This window comes from Dermochelys coriacea, chromosome 11 (genome assembly GCF_009764565.3).
Source record: "Dermochelys coriacea isolate rDerCor1 chromosome 11, rDerCor1.pri.v4, whole genome shotgun sequence".
Lineage (NCBI taxonomy): Eukaryota > Metazoa > Chordata > Testudines > Dermochelyidae > Dermochelys > Dermochelys coriacea.
The window spans coordinates 39,682,692-39,705,909 of record NC_050078.2 but is presented as its reverse complement, the minus strand read 5'-3'; the positions used below and the strand labels follow the sequence as shown (position 1 = coordinate 39,705,909).

General features: G+C 43.5%; 1 protein-coding gene across 5 annotated transcripts in view; it reads right to left on the bottom strand.

Annotated features, from left to right (window-relative positions):
- UBR3 (ubiquitin protein ligase E3 component n-recognin 3) overlaps positions 1 to 23,210 on the bottom strand; it is a 215,276-nt gene extending 192,066 nt beyond the window's left edge. For all 5 annotated transcript variants that reach the window (XR_006277987.1, XM_038422811.2, XM_038422812.2 and 2 more), the window contains exon 1: positions 22,626 to 23,210. Coding sequence is in view for 4 of the 5 variants with exons in the window: in XM_038422811.2 (XP_038278739.1) it covers positions 22,626 to 23,077 (452 nt within the window). In the remaining variant the exon portion in view is untranslated. The remainder of the gene's footprint in view (positions 1 to 22,625) is intronic.
- Between the last annotated feature and the right edge of the window lie 8 nt (positions 23,211 to 23,218).

Below are 23,218 nucleotides of genomic sequence, written 5' to 3'. Positions count from 1 at the left end.
AGTAAGCCGGTATGCCCCAGTATGGCGTACCAGCAAGAGCCAGTCCGCCATACCAGGGTGGATCGGCTTCCACAGGCGCAATTTAAAGGGCCTCTGGCTCTCAGCAATGGCTGGAGCGCCCAGCCCTTTAAATTGCTGCCAGAGCCCCGCTGCTGGAGCCATGGGGTAGCGGCGGGGCTGGAGCGGCAATTTAAAGGGTCCAGGACGGTAGCAGCAGCCGAGCCCTGAGCCCTTTAAATCGTCCCCAGAGCCCTGCCGCTGCTTCCCCAGGGCTTCGGCAGGCTCTGGGGACAATTTAAAGGGCCCAGGGCAGTAGTGGCAACAGGAGCCACATCCCCGGAGCTGGCTCCGACCTCACCCAGCCCTGCTCCTTCCACCCAAGGCTCCGCCCCTTGTGGGGGCCAAAGCCGGCCCCAGTCCAGCCCCGTACCGGTAAGTCCCTAGACTTACTTTCACCCCTGCATCTAGTCCAGTCCATTGTTATCTTTAAAAATCAGGAACAAGACTGGATCTAATCCAAGATAATCTAGAAAGCAAATTAAACACATGAGCCTGGTTTCAAAAAAAAACAAGTTAAAGAAGCCTTTGGGTTTATAGTGCTGACTGCAAGAGACATTTCTTTTACCCATGTTCCAGAAAGCTTGTTCTACCACCATCTGGTATTTCAAATCCTGAAATATTGATCCTATTCGCTATTCACAGATCTCCTGATCTGTCATGGGATCACTTTTTTTTTTTTTTTTTTTTAATGTGTGCCTTGGCAGACACCATGTAAATTGAACCAGGAACCTAAAGACTAAAAGCACGAGCTGCTACGGCTTGAGCCAGGGCTCTGCAACTATTCATATCTTCTTTTAATTAACACAGAGGTGGACCTATAATACTCACCAATGGGTTACACGTACACTAGATTCACTGGGAAAACAGAAGACTAGACTATTCCATAATCATTCTCCAATATTACTGTAAGAGCCCCGTGGCTGGAGCATCAGTTAAGCAAAAGCCTGACTAAATAGTCAAACATTCCAAAACACAATCAAAGATTCTGAAGACAATCAAAACTGTATTCCGATACATTAGGAAAGGGAGCATATTCCACATCCTGGACCTGCCACTAGTCCAAGAGTTCCAGTGTTTGGAACTGACAAGAATACTGTTGCTAGTCGTCTCAAGTGCTGTAACAAGGCATTAGAGAAGAAGTAGCCTCTAAGGTAGACAATATATAGAAATATATATTTTACCTTTATTTTTAGGCATCTTCCGCCATAGTGAGGTAACAGAAAATACACTGAAAAGTAAAATTCTGTACTGGAAAATTGAGAGACTAGATAACTAATAGGTCATTTCCAGGTCTAGTTTCTATTATTACAGAACACTCTAGTACCACAAATAACGTCTTTTTAGATAGGAAAATATATTACTTTTTATATGTCTTATGCTGCATGATTTTTCCTTTGTGAATATTTTACTTCTATAAATTCTCTGATAATCATATTTGAGAATGTGAGTATGTTAGAAAGAGCCATTTTATTAGTCAGAGTTGTGGAAATCCCATTTAATTAGAGACATTTAATTGATGGTAGGGGGTTTGGTTTGGTTTTTTGAGTTACAAACCCAAAGACAAAGGGAAACACTGTTGTCCTTCCCTGTCCCTATTCCCTTCACCACTAACTTGTTGAGGTTCATCTTTGCACTACACCTTCAAATACCTTTTTCGGAAACATCCTTGAGCTAAGACCAAACATGTAAAGCTTCTGCTGAAAGAATTTTTGAGAAAGTTACAATTAATGAAAACAGAGGTTTACCATGGAAATGCCACTGCAACTTCAGTTACAATGTTTTCTCAGATTTATAATCACAATATATCGAGATTTTTCCCTGCAATTCCCTCTGCCATGTTGCACATCTAATACAGTTTATGGTATGTAATAACAAATGGTATAAGAAAGTTCACCTTTAAAAAATAGGAACAAGAGATACTATGCATCATCAACATGATCATGTTAACATTTCATCAGAAACCTTAACTTTAGGATTTTTTGACTTAATCATTTGATTTCACAACCTTTCATATTACCCTGACTTTTTTGACTTTGAATTTCCCTTGTCAATTTCAAAAAAAGCGTCAGAAGCAATTTCAGGCAGGACACCTGCCCAAGTCTCCACAATTGTGGTAGTTTTACAAATCACACTAAAGTCCCAACAAATCCCCCCTCCACCCCCACCGCAATCAGGCAATTTCCTCTGCATTCTCTTCTGGACAGTTGGTGGAGGAGCTTCAAAGACTCCAGTTTCCCTAACTGCCAGAGGAGCAAAAGTATATAGAGTAGGGAGCTAGGGCAAGTGTAGGGCCTGTCCAGTCTCTCCCCACCACAGGTGGACCATAGGAGCACAGGTCATCATGAAGCCTTGTAAGCCAACTTGTCTATTAGTCTGCTAGGGACAAGTCTTTAAACTCCCCAGTAAACACAGCAGCAGCTGCAGCCACAACCAGGGCACACCTTCACAAGTCCTGGACAGTCTCATCACTGCAGCCCTCCTCACACCAGAGCCAGCACTGTCTCCAGTTTCAACTTCATTCCACAAAACCAGACATACGATCATGCAGTTAAGTAAGCTAGTTATTATTTTACCTTCATCTTCCCCTCCCCTCGTAGTGTTTGTCACACATACTTGTTTCAAATTAGATTATAAACATGCTAGGAACAGCACCATGTTTTCCAGTGTGTTGTACAACACCCAGCACAATGGGCCCTGTTCCTGATTACAGCTTTTGAGCACTACCAGAATCTAAATAAATAAGGATTATTCATATGTTCTGCATAAAAGACCCACACAAACAAGTGGGAACAAGTGGAAACAAACTACTCAAACTGAATTTGCACTAGCCAAGAGCACAGAGTAAATGAAACAGAAAATCAGAGTAAACATTTATTTTAATCTTAGTTTTAGTAATGTTAGGTGTTGCATATAATAAAGTAAAATAGCGTGATGTTTTAAATGAACTGCCTTTTAATGCAAAAATAAGCCATATAAACATAACAAAATTCCATCCTGTTTATTGCATTGTTGACAAAATGCTACACTGGAAACTAATCAAAGTACTTTTTGTATTGAGTAGCTTGACAAGTTGCAAATAAGAACCAAGCACTAGCTTAAAAAAGCAGTTTGTATGTTGTGCCAACTATGAAATTCTCTTAAACACTTAATTTCAAAAAGCTTTTACACAACATAATTTGATTTTTCATGCACATCTTCCCTACATAAGTAATAAATTCATACATTTTCTGCATTTCTTAACTGCTGCAATACTTCCTGAGAGTTCTTATAAACTGAATTTCCCCCCCTTTTCTTTAGTCTAAAGCTTTGTCTGTATAGCTATTCAAAATGTCTTTGCATGTTTTACAGCTAACTGTTTAACTTTATGATAACTACTCTTAATTCTTCAGCACTAGATACATCTTTTTACTTCAGAAGTGGAAGATGTTATATTGGTAAATTAGGATGCTATGCTAACTGTGCCTTGTATGGGCTTGAATAAGTCCCTTTGTCCAATCACTGGTGGCAAGCAGCAAGTCCACCCTAGAGAAGAGAGTACAGTAAGCCATCAATTTCTGCAGAATTTAAGCTGTCATTTTCAAAATAGTTAAGTTTCTAGTCCTCAAATGCAAAGATAACTTCCCAAAAGTGAACCAACGCAATGTTGACTTCTGAGTCTGAAGAATGCTTACTTCTGTACCTGTGCTGTTGTTCATAGCTTTCTCAAAAAGCAGGGGGATGAAACTGACATATGTGACAAGTTTCATTTCTGCTATTCAGGACTCTCTAGGAAACCACAAAACTGACCAGAATCTGTTTCACTCTGCTACTAATTGAGAAAGCTATGGAGCAAAAGTACAGATATTAGAATTATAAAAGAACCGTGACCATGAAGTAAAGACTGGAAGAGCAATGCTCAGGAGGAGGCTTACGGAAGAGCGACATAAAGCATCTCCTCCTTTACAAGCAGTAAGGGAATTTCAAAATTGATGCCTACTAATCAGAAACTAATATAAGCAGGTGTGAGGAAGAGCATCCTGGTGGCCTTCCCTCTTCTAAAATTAGGACTGGAGGTATAGTGTCAGTCTTGTCACCAGGCCCCTCCCCCTTTTTGTATCAGCCTCTTTTTCAAGATTTCCTGAACTTTGGGTCATGACCCTATAAAAAATAATTCAATAAGTGATTAAAAAAAATTAACATACCATGTAAGCCCCATAGCTCTGTGACCCTTTAAGGCCACCACATTTTTGGAACCTGAAAATCCCAGCTAGCATTTCAACCTAGGCTATTACATGATGAGAGCATGTGCAGCACACTGCTACAGACTCTCCAACTAAAACAGGAGAATACCTATATTGGTGTGTGTGTATGCCTGGATTTTCTTTATGTAAAAAACAGTATCAGCTTCATTAAATACATGTATTAAGTTCTCTGATAAATGTGGAGCTGGTATGTAATAATGTTATGAATGCTCTATGTGGCCTGTTCAGCAAGGGGAAGTGTAAGACAAATATGAAATTAAAGAATATGGGTTATTTTAAGTTTGATTAAGGAAATACAGTAAAAGCTGTGTTATCCGTCCTTGTACCAACCGGAAAGCTCTATAAACCGGCATTTGTAATCTTCATAGAAACTCCGGTTTATAGTCCCGTTGGAATGGGGCTGGCCAGCTCCTTATCTGGCTTTGCATGGCTCCCCAGAAGCAGTGACACGTCCCTGCTGCTTCTAGGTGGAGGAACGGCCACAAGGGGTTCGGAGTGCGGGAGGGGGTGCAGGCTCTGGAGGGAGTGTGGCGTTGGGAGGGGGTGCAGGGTGCCAGATCCAGGCAGCGCTCACCTTGGGCGGCTCCCCAAGCGGCAACTTGTCCCTGCTGTTCCTATTCGAAGACGCGGCTGCCTCCACCCGCGGGAGCTGTGGAGCCAGTGTTCGGGGCAGAACGGGAACACCACGCAGAGCTGCCTGCCATACCTCCCCAACCCCCTGCCCTAAGCCCCCTCCCACACCCAAACTCCCTCCCAGATCCCACACCCCAAACCCCCTCCCGTGCCCCAATCCCCAGCCCTGCACCTCCTCTTGTACCCCAACTCCCTTCCCTCTTACTTAACCGGAATTTGTCACTTACCGGATCCCTCCTCCCGCCCACCATTTCCCCAACATGCCGGATAAAAAAGTTTTTACTGTATATACGTGTTGTAAGGAAAGGCCTTGAAAATAATGAGTTATTAGGCCAGAAGAAATGAAGTAAGGAGGATGTCTGGTTCAAAGAATAACTAATGAGATAAGGGGAAGTTTAAAGGTCTCTGACTGATAGTAGTGACAGCAGATGGTTTTAAATAAAACAAAGAGAATCCGTCTTAAAATGAGCCAACCTACACACTAGCATTAAAGCCTATTTGAACCCAGGTGCAATGGAAAATACTGTTGGTCAGCAAGAAATAGGAGAGGAAAGACTGGGAAAAGAGGAGGTTGTAACTGGCAATGTTATCATTTGTTTGTTAAAGGGTATAAAAAGTAAACTCTTAAAGGGTTCACTGCTATTACCTTCCTGACCATGTTCGAGCTGATCAATATAGGTCTAAGTACCCTGGGTTTGGCTTGTATTTTGATCAAATACTAATAAATGTTTTGTTATTGTATTGGATGTAGTGAGTGCTTATTTTTAGGATGCTAGACATGTTTAGAACAATTGTATAAATACCATTTGGTGCTTGGATTTAATAAAGGAATTTATTATTAAATTTGTGTTTGGTGGTTTCCTAGATCAATAATTGCAAATATTATTAATTCCAACAGGAAGTTATTAAATATTGGGGTAACAATGTTTATTATACACCTAAAAGAAAAGGAGTCCTTGTGGCACCTTAGAGACTAACAAATTTATTAGAGCATAAGCTTTCGTGAGCTACAGCTCACTTCATCGGATGCATTTGGTGGAAAAAACCAAAACTTTTTTCTCTGAGGTGCCACAAGTACTCCTTTTCTTTTTGCGAATACAGACTAACACGGCTGCTACTCTGAAACCTGTTATTATACACCTATAACGCACAAATTCAATGGGATCTTTACAGGAAGGCAACACAATGGTTTTCCAGGTAAGAACACCCAAGCACACACTTGAAAGACAATGGCATCCTTCCAGGCCCTAGGCTGAAGTGACACAGCTGTTTTGGCAGTGAGAAGCTAGAGGGCTATAAAGAATTTAAAAGTCTCTTGATCTCTACAAACTATGGGAGGGAAGGGGAGAGTCACTAAGGACCATCCAGAGCGTGTCAGTGAGCTCTGACAGGGTGACAAGTGGACACAGAAACTCTGAGTAAGAATCTAGAGCAGGGGTGGGCAAACTTTTTGGCCTGAGGGCCACATCAGGGTGCAAAACTGTATGGAGGACCAGGTAGGGAAGGCTGTACCTCCCCAAAAAGCCTAGCCCCTGCCCCTATCCACCCCCTACCACTTCCCGCCCCCTGACTGCGCCCTCAGAACCCTCAACCCATCCAACCCCCATCTCGGTCCTTGTCCCCCCACCGCCCCCTCTCGGGATCCCACCCCCTATGTAACCCCCACACCCACTCCCTGTCCCCTGACTGAACCACCCCCGAACCTCTGCCCCATCCAACCGCCCCCTGTCCCCTGACTGCCCCCCGGGACCCCCTGCCCCTTATCCAACCCCCTTACCATGCCACTCAGAGCAGCATGTCTGGCCACCATGCTGCCCGGCCGGAGCCAGACAAACTGCCATGCTGCCCTGCATGAGCAGGCAGCCCCGCCACCCAGAATGCTGCCCGTGCTGCGGCATGGCTGCAGGAGAGGGGGAAACAGTGAGGGAGGGGCCGGGGGCTAGCCTCCCGGGCCAGGACAGTCCCGCGGACCAGATGTGGCCCGCGGGCCGTAGTTTGCCCACCTCTGATCTAGAGCTAATCCTACTAGGATCCCCACATGAAAGCACTTTGTAAGAGAGACTTGCATGTAGCATATTTTATGGTTTTTAAGATACGTTTTCTCTAAAATGCGTTTGTTCTAATCAATAATACTTTGCTTGAAGAAAGCTGTTTGGTCACTGTTTACAACTGGCATTTCCCCAGGGAAAACAAAATTGCAGAGGGGAGGGACTCAAAACCTTAAAAAAAAAAAAAAAAAAGAAAAAAAGAAATCAACATGATTTGGATTATTCAAACTGACAACATACAGATAAATGGCCTTCAAAGATGTTATAAGGTAGAAGGTATTTCTGCAAATTGCACAATCATGAAAAGTGCACACCACTACAGAAAATCTTGTCCTTCCCAGTTCATTATAGTTTCAAGGATTACAAAGCCTAAATCAACTACCAAATTGAAAACAGTGATTCTGACAAACAACATCGTTTGGCAACATATCAGTGACATGACTGAGGAAGTCAGAGCAGCTACTTTCAAAATGCAGGAAAAGTGAACATTTAGCAATTCAGCTTGATGCATCGTCCAGCACAGCTTCTATAATTTGTGAAGCATGTTTATGATGGTTCTATTGAAGAAGGCTTGTTCTTTGATAAAGCTATATCAGGAATCACAGTAAGAGAATTATTATATTTCAAGAGGATCAAGATTTTCATTTTCAATGGGAGTGGTGTAATGCAATCTGCTTAGATATTGCCAAGGCAATGACAGATAAGAACACTGGCCCTAGTTTCCATTGTTTCCTACACAGCAAAATACTTGCTAAAAAAATGCCAACAATTCTCAGCCAAGTATTTTATGAGATGTTAAAGTAATGACAATTCATTAAAGCACATCCAGTGAATTCTAAAATTTTTGCATTTATCTATGACATTGGTTCAGATTTGGAAAATCCTACTGCCAGCCTGGGACTAATAAAAGAGCTATCTGGCCAAATAAAAGTGTCAGGTTTCCTGTCTGTTGGACAACAACAACAAGACAGGCTGGGGCCAGAGTGAGTGAGATCAAGCAGAGCAACACTCAGCTGTCAGTCAAGAGTTCTGAAGGAACTTAAATATGAAATTGCAGAACTACTAACTATGGTAGGTAACCTATCACTTAAATCAGCCTCTGTAACAGATGACTGGAGGATAGCTATGATGCCAATTTTTTTAAAAGGCTCCAGAAGTGATCTTGGCAATTATAGGCAGGTAAGCCTAAATTCAAACTGATTGAAACTATAGTAAAGAATAGAATTATCAGACATACAGATGAACACGATTTGTCGGGGAAGAGTCAACACAACTTTTGTAAAGAGAAGTCATGCCTGACCGATCTATTAGAATTCTTTGAGTGTGTCAACAAGCATGTGGACAAAGGTGAGCCAATGGATATAGTGTACTTGGACTTTCAGAAAGCCTTTGACAAGGTCCCTCACCAAAGGCTCTTAAGCAAAGTAAGCAGTTATGGGACAAGAGGGAAGGTCACCTCATGGATCAGTAACAAATTAAAAGACAGGAAACAAACAGTAAGATTAAATGGAGAGTTTTCACAATGGAGAGAGGTGAATAGTGGTGTCCCCCAGAGAGCTGTATGGGACAAACGCTGCTCAAAATATTCATAAATGGTCTGGAAAAAGGGGCAAAATCAGGTGGAAAAGTTTGTCGATGATATAAAATTACTCAAGATAGTTAAGTCCACAGCAGATTGCAAAGAGTTAAAAGGTCTTAGTTTTGTGAGATCAACTGGGAAACAAAATAGCAGATCAAATTCAATATTGACAAATGCAAAGTAATGCACACGGGAAAACATAATCCCAAGTATATATACAAAATGATGGGGTCTAAATTACTTGTTACACTTAAGAAAAAGATCTTGGCAGTCTCATAGAATCATAGGACTGGAAGGGACCACAGGAAGTCGCATCATCCAGTCCCCAGCACTCCTGGCAGGACTAAGTATTATACAGCATTATCTCATGGATAGTTTTCTGAAAACATGTACTCAACGTGCAGCAGCAGTCAAAAAGCTAACAATGTAGGAACCATGAGGAAACAGATAGATAATAAGACTGTAAATATCATAATGGCCATATAACACTCCATGGTACACCCACACCTTGAATACTGCATCCAATTCTGGTCACCCCATTTAAAAAAAAATATATTAAATTTGGAAAAGGTACAGAGAAGGGCAACAAAAATGATGAGGAAAGATTAAAAAAACTGGGATTGTTCAGCTTGGAAAAGAGGCAATAAAGATGGGATATGATAGAGGTCTACAAAATCATGAATGGTGTGGAGAAAGTGAATAAGGATTTGTTATTTACTCCTTTGCATAACACAAGAACCAGGAGTCACCCAATGAACTTAATAAGATGTTTAAAACGAAAGGGAGTACTACTTCACATAACACACAATCAACCTGTGGAACTCATTGCCAGGGGATGTTTTGAAGGCCAAAAGTATAGCTGAGGTCAAAAAAGAATTAGATAAGTTCACGGAGGATTGGTCTGTGATGGGTTCCTCCCCTTCAGGCTGCCACTTGGAATTAGGGTACCACTGAACCTGCCTGACCCACCAGCCTGGGCTCTCTTTCACCCTGTAATGCTGACACAAGCAGCAGACATGCTCCCGGTCTCATACTTTCACCACACACAGGTAAGGACACACCCAGTGGCAGAAACTGAAACCAGCTCTGCATGGGAATTGCCCAGTACTCAAGTGCACACTACCCTGTAGAGCAGAGGTGGGCAAACTATGGCCCGCGGGCCACATCCAGCCCAAGGGACCCTCCTACCCAGCCCCTGAGCTCCCAGCCCCTCCCCTGCTGTCCCCCCCTCCGCTGCAGCATGCCATGCCGCCAGCGCAATGCTCTAGGCGGCCGGGCAGCACAATTGCAGTGCTGTGGCCTGACTTGGTGCTCTGGGCAGCGCGGCTGTAGTGCCGCCAGCCACTGGTGCTCCAGGCAGTGCGGTAAGGGGGCGGGGGGGTTGAATAGAGGGCAGGGGAGTTCGGGGGCAGTGGTCAGGGGTGTGGATAGGGGTCGGGGCGGTCAGAGGGCGAGGAACAGGGGGGTTGGATAGGGTAGGGGTCCCGGGGGAGGAGGGGCAGTCAGGAATGAGAGGAGGGGTTGGATGGGGCAGCAGGGAGCAGTCAGGGGACAGGGAGTGTTGGATGGGGCAGGAGTCCCACCGGGGCCCTCAGACGACAGGGAACAGCGGAGGTTGGATGGGGCAGGAGTCCCAGGGGAGCCATCAGAGGGCGAGAAATGGAGAGGTCGGATAGGAGGCGGGATCCGGGCCACGCCTGGCTGTTTGGGGAGACACAGCCTCCCCTAACCGGCCTTCCATACAATTTTGGAAACCCAATGTGGCCCTTAGGCCAAAAAGTTTGCCCGCCCCTGCTCTAGAGGGTAAACCCAAAATTGTACCGTCTTGCACTGCACAGAGAACCGTACAGTGTAAACTTATGAAATTTGCCCTCTCCCTCAGTATGCCCCACATTATGATTTCTACACACACTGTTTTTAGACAAAACAAAAAAAATTTATTAACTACAAAAGATAAAAATCTAACTGAGTATAAAGGATAGCAAACAGATCAAAGCAGATTACCTATCAAATAAAACAAAAACAAAACTGGATATGAGCAGCAAATTCTCACCCTAAATGTTGTTCTAGGCAGTTTGCAGAGAGTCTTGAAGGTAAACTGCACTTGCTTGCAACTTAAAACTCCAGATATTCCATTCACAGGCTAGACAACCCTCTAGCCTGGATTCAGTCCTTCCCTCTAATTCAGTCCTTTTGTTTTTCAGGTGTTTCCAGCATTCTTCTTTGTTGGGCGGAGTGTCAGTGAAGAATAAACCACGATGATGCCACTCTCCTGCCTTTGTTTTTTCATATGGTGGGAATCCTTTGTCTCCCAGTTTGATTCCCACCCCCAGTCACTGGAAAAACACTAGTATCATCATAGAGTCCAGTACCAGTACCAGTGACTTGGTCACATGTCCCTGCAGCCATATCTCAGGCCTTGTCTACACTGGCACTTTACAGCGCTGAAACTTTCTCACTCAGGGGAGTGAAAAAACACACACACCCCATCCCGAGCACTGCAAGTTTCAGTCCTGTAAAGTGCCAATGTAGCTATTCCCCTCGTGGAGGTGGGTTTTTTTAGAGCTCTGAGAGAGCTCTCTCCCAGCACTATGCCACACCTACACGAGCCACATTGTTAGTGAAGACCTGCGCTCAGAGGCTGTTTGCAGCATCCCCAGAGGGCTTCCCAGGAAGGCTCCCTGGTGGGAAATTAGCATCTTCAAAGACCTAATGACCCCTCCCAAGGAGCCATCTAGACTGATTACATTCTGTCTAGCGGGCGTTCCCCAGGTATAAACACCATTTGTAATTGATGCATAGACAATATTCCTAACTTAAGATACAAAAATGATACATGCATACAAATAGGATAATCATATTCAGTAAATTATAATCTTTCCAATGATATGTCACATGACCTTTCTTATATAAAATACATCATAATTATGCCATAATCATATCATAACAATATCTCTATGAAGTATATGGGGTCATAGTGCCACAAGGTCCATCAGTGATTATTAGCCAAGACGATCATGGATGCAACCCCATGCTCTGGATGTCCTAAGCATCTAATTGCCAGAAGCTGGGAGTGGATGGCAGGGGATGGATCACTTGATAATTGGCCTTTTCTGTTCATTCCATCTGAAGCATCTGGCATTGGCCAGCATCGGAAGGCAAGATACTGGGCTAGATGGCCCACTGGTCTGACCCAGTGTGGCCATTTTTATGTTCTTCATTTGCCTCAAAGTTAGAAACAATTTGAAGTGATTCTAAATTTTCCCCATTACTTTTGAGAAGACTAAATTCAAGGTTTGTTTTTTATTAAATGGCTGTTTCTACCCTGTCATGCATGGATAGAAAACTCATATTGTGCCCCTGAAGAGAAGAATTCAGCACTCGTTGGGGCTGGTTTAATTATGCTGACAGGAGAGCTCTCTCCCATCAGCACAGAGCAGCTACACGGGAAGCCTCAAAACAGTGCAGCTGTAGCAGCACAGTTATGCCGCTGTAAGGGCTGTAGTGTAAACACAGCCTTAGACAAGTTAGATGTCTTCAAGTCACCAAGGCCTGATGAAATACATCCTAAAATACTCAAGGAGCTGACTGAGGAGATATCTGCGATTATTCAAAAAGTCATGGAAAATGAGAGAGATTCCAGAGGCCTGGAAAAGGGCAAACATAGTGCCAATCTATAATAAGGGGAATGAGGACAGCCTGTAAAATTATAAACCAGTGAGCTTAACTTCAATACCTGGAAAGATAATGGACTAAATAATTAAGCAATCAATTTTCAGATACCTAAAAGATAATAAGGTGATAAGTAACAGTTAGCATGGATTTATCAAGAACAAATCATGTCAAACCAACCTAATAGCTTTCTTTGACAGGATAACAAGCCTTGTGGATGGGGGGGGAGAGGGGGGAAGCAGCAGATATGGTATTATCGTGACTTGAGTAAGGCTTTTGATACTATCTAGCATGACCTTCTCATAAACAAACTGGGGAAATACAACTCAGATGGAGCTACTATAAGGTGGGTGCATAATTGGTTGGAAAACCATTCTCAGAGACAGGTTTCAGAGAGTAGTTATCCATGGTTCACAATCAAGCTGGAAGCACATACTAGTGGGGTCCCATGGGAATAAGTTCTGGGTCTGCTCTGTTCAATATCTTTATCAATGATTTAGATAATGTCATAGAGAGTACACTTATAAGTTTGCAGACTACACCAAGCTGGGAGGAGTTGAATTGTGCTTTGGAGAATAATATTAAAATTCAAAATGATCTGGACAAACTGGAGAAATGGTCTGAAGTAAACAGGACGAAATTCAATAAAGATAAATACAAGTATTCCACTTAAGAAAGAATAATCAGTTGAACACATATAAAATGGGAAACGATTGCCTCGGAAGGAGTACTGAGGAAAGGGATAGTGTATCACAAGCTAAATATGAGTCAACAGTGTAACACTATTGCAAAAAAAAAAAAGGGGGGGGGGCAATCATCATTTTGGGATGTAGTAGCAGAAGCATAGTAAGCAAGACAAGAAGTAGTTCTTCCACTCTACTCCATGCTGATTAGGCCTCAACTAGAGTATAGTGTCCGATTCTGGGCACCATATTTCAGGAAAGATGTGGACAAATTGGAGAAAGTTCACTGAAGAACAACAAAAATGATTAAAGGTCTAGAAAACATGACCTATGAGGGAAGATTGAAAAAAATTGGGTTTGTTTAGTCTGGAGAAGACTGAAGGGGGCCTGATAACAATTTCAAGTACGTAAAAGGTTTATTACAAGGAGGAAGGGGAAAAAAAGTTCTCAACTGTTGAGGACAGAACAAGAAGAAATGGGCTTAAATTGCAGCAAGGGGGGTTAACTTGGACATCAGGAAAAACTTCCTAACTGTCAGGTAGTTAAGCACTGGAATAAACTGTCTAAGGAGGTTGTGGAATCTCTGTCACTGGGGATTTTTTTAAGAGATGGTTAGACAAACACCTGTCAGGGATGGTCAGGATAATACTTAGTCCTGCCCAGAGCCGGATTAACTCTCCTGTTGGCCCGGGGTGATTAGATTTTGTGGGGCCCCTGTATACAAGTCTTTTTCCTAATTTAAAACAAAATGATCACGATTATGGCATCGAGGCCATTAACGGCTATTAGCCAGGATGGGTAAGGAATCGTGTCCCTAGCCTCTGTTTGTCAGACAGTGGAGATGGATGGCAGGAGAGAGATCACTTAATCATTATCTGTTTGGTTCATTCCCTCTGGGGCACCTGGCATCGGCCACTGTCAATAGACAGGATACTGGGCTGGATGGACCTTTGGTCTGACCCAGTATTGCCATTCTTATGAGGCTATTAATGCTATACTAATCTTGCCTATTAACATAAAACTGTTCTGTGATTACATTTCAATCTTAAAACATGTAGAATATAGTTAATTCAAAATAGCCTACTTCTTATCTTAGAACAGCTGTTATATTAGTTTCTTTCTGTGAGGGAGTTTGGGTGCAGGAGGAGGCTCCAGGCTGGGGCAGAGTGTTGGGGTCCAGGAGAGGGTGAGGGGGTGCAAGCTCTGGGAGAGAGTTTGGTTCAGGAGGGGATTCTGACCTGGGGCAGGAGGCTGGAGTGCAGGAGGGGATTCTGACCTGGGGCAGGGGTGCAGGAAGGGTTGTGAGGTGCAGGTTCTGGCCAGGAGGCACTTACCACAGGTGGCTCCTGGCTGGCAGCACATCAGGGCTCAGGCAGGCTGCTTGCCTGCCTGCCGTGGTCCCACACTGCTCCCAGAAGCAGCCGGCTGCTGACACGTCTTTGTGTGCCCCTGGGGGGAGGGGGACAGCGTGTCTCCATGCGCTGCCCACACCCGCAAGTGCCACCCCCACAGCTCCCATTGGCCAGTTACCTAGGGAGGTGGTGGAATCACCATCCTTAGAGGTTTTTAAGGCCTGGCTTCACAAAGCCGTGGCTGGGATGATTTAGTTGGGGTTGTTCCTGCTTTGAGCAGGGGGCTGAACTAGATGACCTTCTGAGGTGTCTTCCAACCCTAATCTTCTACGATTCTATGAACAACTTTGTTTTCCCTAGCTTCATTCTCAGAAATAGTTCAACCACTTTGGCTGAAATTTTCCAAAAAATATTCAACCTGAGACAGACACCCAGGATAGAAAATTTCAGCCTTAACAGTTAAAATTTGCCAATATTATAAGGAACTGAAAACAGGGTCTTATCATGGAAAGTGTCAGGCAACGTCAATAATATTCAATGCTAACAGCCCCTGCCTATAATTAAACAAGAGCAAAATGAAATGTCTGACCAAGTACAGGTCAAACACAGTAAAACAAGAAGTGAGAAATCCTGGCACAAGTCCAAACAAAACATAAGCAAGATATGAAAATTGCCTGTAGACAATCACAGCTGCAATAATATTTCAATTAACTTGAGAAAACACCCACATTCTTAGGTGGTGGTCTCAGACATATTTTCTTGTCAGATAACCAAATGAGAAAAGTGACCAGAATGCAGATAGCAAAAATGTTATTCACCAGCAACTCCTCTTTCATGCCTAAGTGAGGTGACTTTCATAAGACAAAGTGCTAGCTCTTCTTAGAATTAAGGGCAGAAAAGCAAGTTTTCCTGAATGATCTCACTTACACGCTCAGTAATTCACCTTACTCATCTTTGGGATCAAAATGAGTTGAGTTCTTCTCTTCAGGAGCACAATGTGAGTTTTCTATCCATACATGTCAGAGTAGAAAGAGTCATCAAAAAAAATTAGAAATTCTTCTTCTCAAAAGCAATGGGAAAAAGGTATAATATATTCAAATTGAAATGCAGCAACAGTCAATGTAAGCAAGGCAGTGTCTACCTTGACACGGCATCAACCTAACTACGTCTACCTAAGAGCTATGCCTCTCATGGAGGTGGAATTATTAAGTCGGGGCAGTGGACAAGTTACATCAGTGGGAGCTACATATTAGTGTAGATGCTTACGTCAACCTAACTCTGTAGCGTAGACCAAGCCTTAAAAAGAACTAGATAAGAACTATCAGGAACTCATAGGTCAGCATTTGAAGAACTATTTTTTTGATGACCCAGAGAAACAGAAAGAGATTGCTTTCCTTCACGCAAGTCAGAGGCTGTTCACTTGGCAAAACTGACTGGGCAACTGCAAAACAAGCAAACAAACACAACTGACTTTCTATAGCTCATATCTCATAAGTTCTTAGTGATGCTCAGTTTTAGTAACAAAAACCTTGAAAGCTCTCATTCCATTTTCCATCCTTGTATCTAACAGTCAGCATTCTCTTGAATGGTAGTAATAAAAACAAAGTCCCTCCAGTTGCCTGTCAACTGAAAGGGACCTAAGTCTCCCCCTCCCACATCACTTCAACTTTGGATGGGACAGTTTTCATCAACAAGACAGGCTCATCCATAACACTTAGTTGGGTGTGTATTTAAACTCTTCTACATCTTTTATAATTAAAGTTTTCTTTTCAAAACTTCATTAGTTATTTCTGATACATTTATGAAATTTCACTTGCTCATGGTTAGACGTCTTAGGAGAGAGGGTCATAAAACATTTTAGTCTGAAAGCAGGTCGCTGGCTCTTAAAAGTTTAGGAAATCTTGCTCTAGATACCAGGGTTAATCCTCTCACAAGTAGGTGTCCAAGTAAATTTTCAAACCCTGGTATAGATCATTTCTAAAGTCCAAGATGTATTATCAGTATTACAAATGCAGTGGCTATGACAACATTATGTAATAAAGGAGATCGGAAATGCTGAAAATGGCATGGATATGACGGATTTATACAGCAATTTATAAATTTTAACCTAACATTTTCTGTAACATCTCAAAACTCAGTAAGCTACATGACTCACACACCAGCACCTAAATGTCATGCTCGAATAGGGGTCGGCAACCTTTTAGAAGTGGTGTGCCAAGTCTTCATTTATTCACTTTAATTTAAGGTTTTGCGTGCCAATAATAGATTTTAACATTTTTTAGAAGGTCTCTCTAAGTATATATATTATATAACGAAACTACTGTCGTATGTAAACAAGGTTTTCAAAATGTTTAAGAAGCTTCATTTAAAATTAAATTAAAATGCTGATCTTACACCACCGGCCCGCTCAGCCCGCTGCCGGCCTGGGGTTCCATTCACCTAGGCCGGCAGTGGGCTGAGCGGGGCCTGCGGCCAGGACCCCGGCTGGCAAGGGGCCAGCAGCCAGAACCCCAGACTGGCAGAGGGCTGAGCGGGGCCAGCAGCCAGGACCCCACACCAGCAGTGGGCTGAGCGGCTCAGCCCGCTGCCGGTCTGGGGTTCCATCCGCCGGCTCCTGCCAGCCCGGCTCCCGGCTGCCAGCCCACTGACAGCAGACATTAAAAACTGGCTCTCGTGCTGTCTTTGGCACGCGTACCATAGGTTGCCGACCCCTGTGCTAGAACATAAGAATGGCCATACTGAGTCAGACCAAAGGTCCATCCAGCCCAGTATCCTGTCTGCCAACAGAGGCCAATGTCAGGTGCCCCAGAGGGAGTGAATCTAATCAAGAGATCTCTCTCCTGCCATCCATCTCCACCCTCTGAAAAACACAGGCTAGGGACACTATTTTTTACCCATCTTGGCTAATGGCCATTAATGGACTTAACCTCCAGGAATGTATCTAGTTCTCTTTTAAATCCTGTTATAGTCCTAGCCTTCACAACCTCCTCAGGCAAGGAGTTCCACAGGTTGACTGTGCGCTGTGTGAAGAACTTCCTTTTATTTGTTTTAAACCTGCTGCCCATTAATTTCATTTCGTGGCTTTTAGTTCTTATATTATGGGAACAAGTAAATAACTTTTTCTTATTCACTTTCTCCACACCACTCATGATTTTATATACCTCTATCATATCCCCCCTTAGTTTCCTCTTTTCCAAGCTGAAAAGTCCTAGTCTCTTTAATCTCTCCTCATATGGGAACCATTCCAAACCCCTAATCATTTTAGTTGCCCTTTTCTGAACCTTTTCTAATGCCAGTATATCATTTTTGAGATGAGGAGACCACATCTGTACGCAGTATTCAAGATGTGGGCATACCACGGATTTATATAAGGGCAATAAGATGGCCTCCGTCTTATTCTCTATCCCTTTTTTTAATGATTCCTAACATCCCATTTGCTTTATTGACTGCCGCTGCACACTGTGTGGACGTCTTCAGAGAACTATCCACGATGACTACAAAATCTCTTTCCTGATTAGTTGTAGCTAAATTAGCCGCCCCATCATATGCTAGATGCAAGCTTCCTTGTTTACAGACATCTATTATAAAATTGTATATTGTTGTAGCTGCAAGAAATAGACTACAATCTTAAATACATGCCTTACTGAAGCATTTATATACACCCTTCCCACACCACAGCCTATTATCTTTGGGTTTTCATTAACCCTCTTAAAGAGACAGTGCACTACATGGTGAACTACACAGATTTATACTACAATAAATAAATCATCATGTACTTAGCTAAGACTGCATTAGAAAGCATTCTTCTAAGTCAATATGTCTTGAGTAAAAGTTCAGAACATGGGCGATCAAATCACAAAAACTGAGGAACATAATACCAATACTTGTGTCTTTCATGGATAGTAACTACAAAATTTTATCTGAGCAAAGCAGATGGCAGACAAAGTTTGTAAGCAGGTTCCACATTTGAATCTCTCAGCTATTAATAGAAGCCTAGGCTGCAGTGACCTTATGTCAAGCTAGAAACCCAACTTTTATTGCATGAATCCAAGTGTTGAAAGTTGCTATCTTAGCTTTGCACACCTCAGCACTTCCTATGTATCTTATGTATACACAAAATTGCACCAGTTTTACTAAAAGTGCTACGTTAAACCAATTCATCTCAACCAGTGGAACTTAGTATGTGGACACTCTGACAGTAGTTTAAACCTGTTTTACTTTGGTTTAGCTTTTCCCTGTACTTTAAATTGCACCAGCTTATCATCGTATCTTTACGTAAACTGAGGAAATTTTACATTTAGACCAGGCGACCTCTAAGTACCAAAATGCACTTTGTAATGTGTTTATTAGCAAACTGAAGCTCACTTTCACAGTATTGTTCTTGCACTTTTCAAGAAAAATCAAAACAAAGACAATAGAACCTCAGGAATGCAGGTTGTTTGTAACTCTGAACAAAATGTTATGGTTGTTCTTTCAAAAGTTTACAACTGAATCTTAATACAGATTTGAAACTTTACTATGGGGAAGAAAAATACTGTTTTGCCTCTTTTTTTTTTAGTAGTTTACATTTCACACAGTTCTGTACTGTATTTGCTTGTGTGTGAATGTATCTCTGCTGTTGTCTGATTGTGTACTTCCAGTTCCAAATGAGGTGTGTGGTTGAATGGTCCGTTCATAACGCCGATGTTCGTAACTTTGAGGTTCTACTGTTTTGCTTTATCTGGAATGACCATACCCATGGAATGGGATCTGCCCCACACAACAATTTTAATCTTTCCTACTCCTACCCCACCAATGACAACTCAATCCATCTTTCCCCTTCCCATTTGTCCACATTTTATTATTTCTATCAACTAATATTATAGGTAACACCTTAGAATGCTATAACTGAAAAATTAGGTGAGAAATGTTATATATTTTTTAATGTGGTTACTTTGTGGATTTAACAACAATTTTCTTTCTTCTTTGTAAAACCAATTTCCCCACAGGTGAGAATTAGTTTTAAAATAGGAAACTGACTATAAAAACTGAAATTTAGGATAAGTTACTGACCCAAAAACTGCTTTAAAACTATTTTGAAAATGTGTTTTTCAATTTGGCCATGTCCCACTAAAATCCTGCCCTGTGTCTGTCACAAATGGACTGTTGATTGGTACGCCATTCAAGTCTTCTCTTTCTCTGGCCTCCCATTACCAAGGGGAGCTGTTACTTGTGTTCTCACCTTAGTGCCTCAGAAGAGGAAGACTGGAGACACCAACAGCAGAGATAGCTGACTGCCTCAAGAAAACAGCTGGACCACTGACCTCATGGTTTTAATACTTCAGTTAAGATCAAGGCAAGGCAAGGCAAGGCAAGAGAGAGACATCCCATCTGACTGACGGGAACTGAAGAGCAGGAGGGGCTCACAGAAGACAGGAGAAGATAAAAACAAGAGATGAAAGAGACAGGCTAGAAGAGCAGCAAAAGAGAAATGATAAGAGAGGAAGAGACTATTGAGTAAAGTTGTAGGTTATAGAGCAGATGAATGGAGATTATTATAGGAAAAGAATGAGACAGGATGACAACTTAAAAACAACAACAACAAAAATCAAAAACGGCAGGATAAGAAAAAACCCTAAATAGGAATGCAGAAAGAAAGGAAATGGAGGAACAAAATTAGTTAGATCAGTGGTGGGCAACCTGCGGCCCATCAGGGTAATCCGATTGCAGGCCACAAGACATTTTGCTGACATTGACCGTCCGCAGGCATGGCCCCTCGCAGCTCCCAGTGGCTGCAGTTCGCTGTTCCTAGCCAATGGGAGGTGCAGGAAGTGGCAGCCAGCACATCCCTGCAGCCTGCGCTGTTTCCCGCAGCTCCCATTGCCCGAAAGCGCCGAATCGTGGCCACTGGGAGCTGCAGGAGGCCATGCCTGCACACGGTCAATGTAAACAAACTGTCTCACGGCCCACCAGTGGATTACCCTGATGGGTCACATGCGGCTTACAGGCTGTCCACCACTGAGTTTGATGGATTTATTTAAATAAAAAGGAATAAAGATGTAAAACGTAGAAAGGGAAACTTTTAACGTTTCCTTACATTCCTGAGACAATGTGGGTGAGGTAATATCTTTTATTAGATCAACTTCTGTTGATGAAAGAGGCATGCTTTTGGGCTTATTCAGAGCTTTTCTTCAGGTCTGGGAAAGGTACTCAGAATGTCACAGCTAAAATTCAAGGTAGAACAAGTAAGGAGTTAACATAATGTTGCAAGAGGAACATTCAAGGTGAAGTGGGCAGTTGTAACATCTCTACAGTAATAGGAAAAAGGAAAGTTAGTGGGTTACAGATTGTTGTAATGAACCATAAATCCATTGTCTTTATTAAGTCCATGATTTTTGGTGTCTAACAGAGTTCCCAGGCTTTCCTTTTAAAGGTGTCAGAGTAGCAGCCATGTTAGTCTGTATTCGCAAAAAAGAAAAGGAGTACTTGTGGCACCTTAGAGTAACACATTTATTTGAGCATAAGCTTTCGTGAGCTACAGCTCACTTCATCGGATGCATTTGGTGGAAAATACAGTGGGGAGATTTATATACACATATAAATATATGTATATAAATGTATATAAATCTCCCCACTGTATTTTCCACCGAATGCATCCGATGAAGTGAGCTGTAGCTTTATTTATTTATTTATTATTTATTCACTTTATTTATGCTCAAATAAATGTGTTAGTCTCTAAGGTGCCACAAGTACTCCTTTTCTTTCTTTTAAAGGTGTTGTGCAGGTTTCATGCGAGGACGAGGACTGTGAGGTCAAATAGGGAGTGACCGCTTTGTGCAACATGTTCACCCTTCTATCATTTTTCTGTGCGAGTTCATTCGAGAGCGGCTACAACATTCCTTGCATTCCTATAAGTTACTGTCAGATGTCATGTCTGAAAATTTTATAGAAAGGGATTGGATGACTCTTTTGAGAACATTATCTAATACTATCTACCTAGTATTTACTCTGAGTAACGTGGTTAAACAACTGGTTTTCTTCTGGAAGTCAACCAGTACACATTCTGTATTTAAGTAACCAAAAGCGGTGTTATTTCTGTTTACTTTTTTCTTCTAATTATGCTTTCCCCACTACCATCTTTTTCATCTCCTCATTAATCAAGACATACCTACAAATTAGCCATTGTTTGACTACTACTTGGCTGATTGCTTTCTTTTCTGACAAGGCATACCTCATTCCCCTTTTTATTATTGTATACAGGGCCGGTTCCAGGCACCAGCTTTCCAAGCTGCGGCGGCGGCAATTAGGCAGAGACTTCTTTGGGCCACAAAATTGGTAGAGCCACCCCTGATTGTATACCCAGGCCTGGTCAACACTATAACTTGAATCACATTAGTTAAAGAAAGAAGGATCCTTGGTAGTCTACTCACTTTTCTTGGAGCCCAGCCAGATTCTGTGAATCACGCACCACTCACATAAGGGTAGTGACTCCAGGATTTAAAAGTTATGAACAGCATTCAAACTGAAGGGTATAATAATCTCAGAATAAAGTATATCAAAATGGCACTCTTAACTGATCTCTGTGTATTTCATCAAACCTACTGGCAAAATATTTTGACATTTTTTGTCTTGTTTGGGTCTGTTCAACGAACACAGCTAACATGGAGTTGAATTTTCTTTCTTTTTGTGCATTATCAGACTCATTACTAACTTCCATGTACAGTACCAGTTACACCTGAGCAAGACTGGAAAGCAATGGGTTTGTACAACTGTCCCTGTATAATTGTGCACTCGTTGCCACTGGAGGAAGAATTTAGCCTGCAAAACCCATATTGCTGATGATGGGATGGGGCATGAGAAGAAAACAACCCAGCTTGACTCTCTGATCAATTTTGCTGGGCAGACAATGTTGTTAAAAAAAAATGCACCTTTTTACTTATGCACAGAGTACATTTGACACAGATTCACGGATACACAATAAGTGTGGAACCCACAAAGCCATGTTCGTGGTTACTTTCCTCCCTACCTCCTACCTCCCGGGGCATGAGAAAGGATTTTGGTTTAAAGGGGAAAACAGATGAATACAGTCCCACAGTTCTCTGGCCTCCCCTTTGCGGCACAGGCACCTTGGTCACAGAGCCCATCACAAGCTAACGGGTGACATTTCTGCGTGCGCCCTCTGTTTAAATACTAGCAGCACATCACTCCCCGCAAAAAAGCGACTCCTACCAGCTGTGCCAGCTCTTCCCCTGGGAGCCGGCTAACGACGCACCGGCAGTCCCAGGCCCACCCACTAAGGCAGCAACTGCAGGTGCCAGCCCTCAGCCTCCAGCCACAGGCCCCGTCGCCCCCCAGCCATGTCGCCCCCCGGGGCTCACCCGGCCTCCCGCATGACGTTGCCGTCGCCGCAGTCGCAGGCGCCCCCTGCCTGGCTCCGGAACATGTTGTAGTCGTGCCCGGCGTGCTCGCCCTGGTGGAAGCACTCGGCGCACAGGCTCATGCAGGGCGAGATGCCGCACGTCCGGCAGCGATAGGCCACGAAGTTGGCCGTCCAGACCAGGCCGCAGAGCGTGGCCGGGTCGTAGGCCCGCACCGCCTGCGCGAAGCCCTCCCAGGGCTCCCCGCCCGACAGCAGGCAGCGGCACCACTCCAGCGCCTCGGCCGCCGCCTCCCCGCCGCCCGGGGCCGGGGCCAGCGCCCGCTCCAGCAACGCCTGCAGCTCCGCCGCCGCCGCCGCCGCCGCCCCGTCCTCCCCGCCGTCGCTCAGGGCCGCCTTCAGCCGCGCCGCCGTGGCCCGCTTCTCCCGGCCGCTCGCACCGGCCCCCGCCATGATGAGGACTGGGAACCCGGGACGCTGGAGCCGCTACGGCTGCGCCGGGCTCCCGGCTCTGGGGCTTCCAACCCCCCCGCCCTCTCTCCCCTCCTAGCGGCGCCTCTCTCGCGATAGCCTGGGAGCCGGCACCGTGCCCGC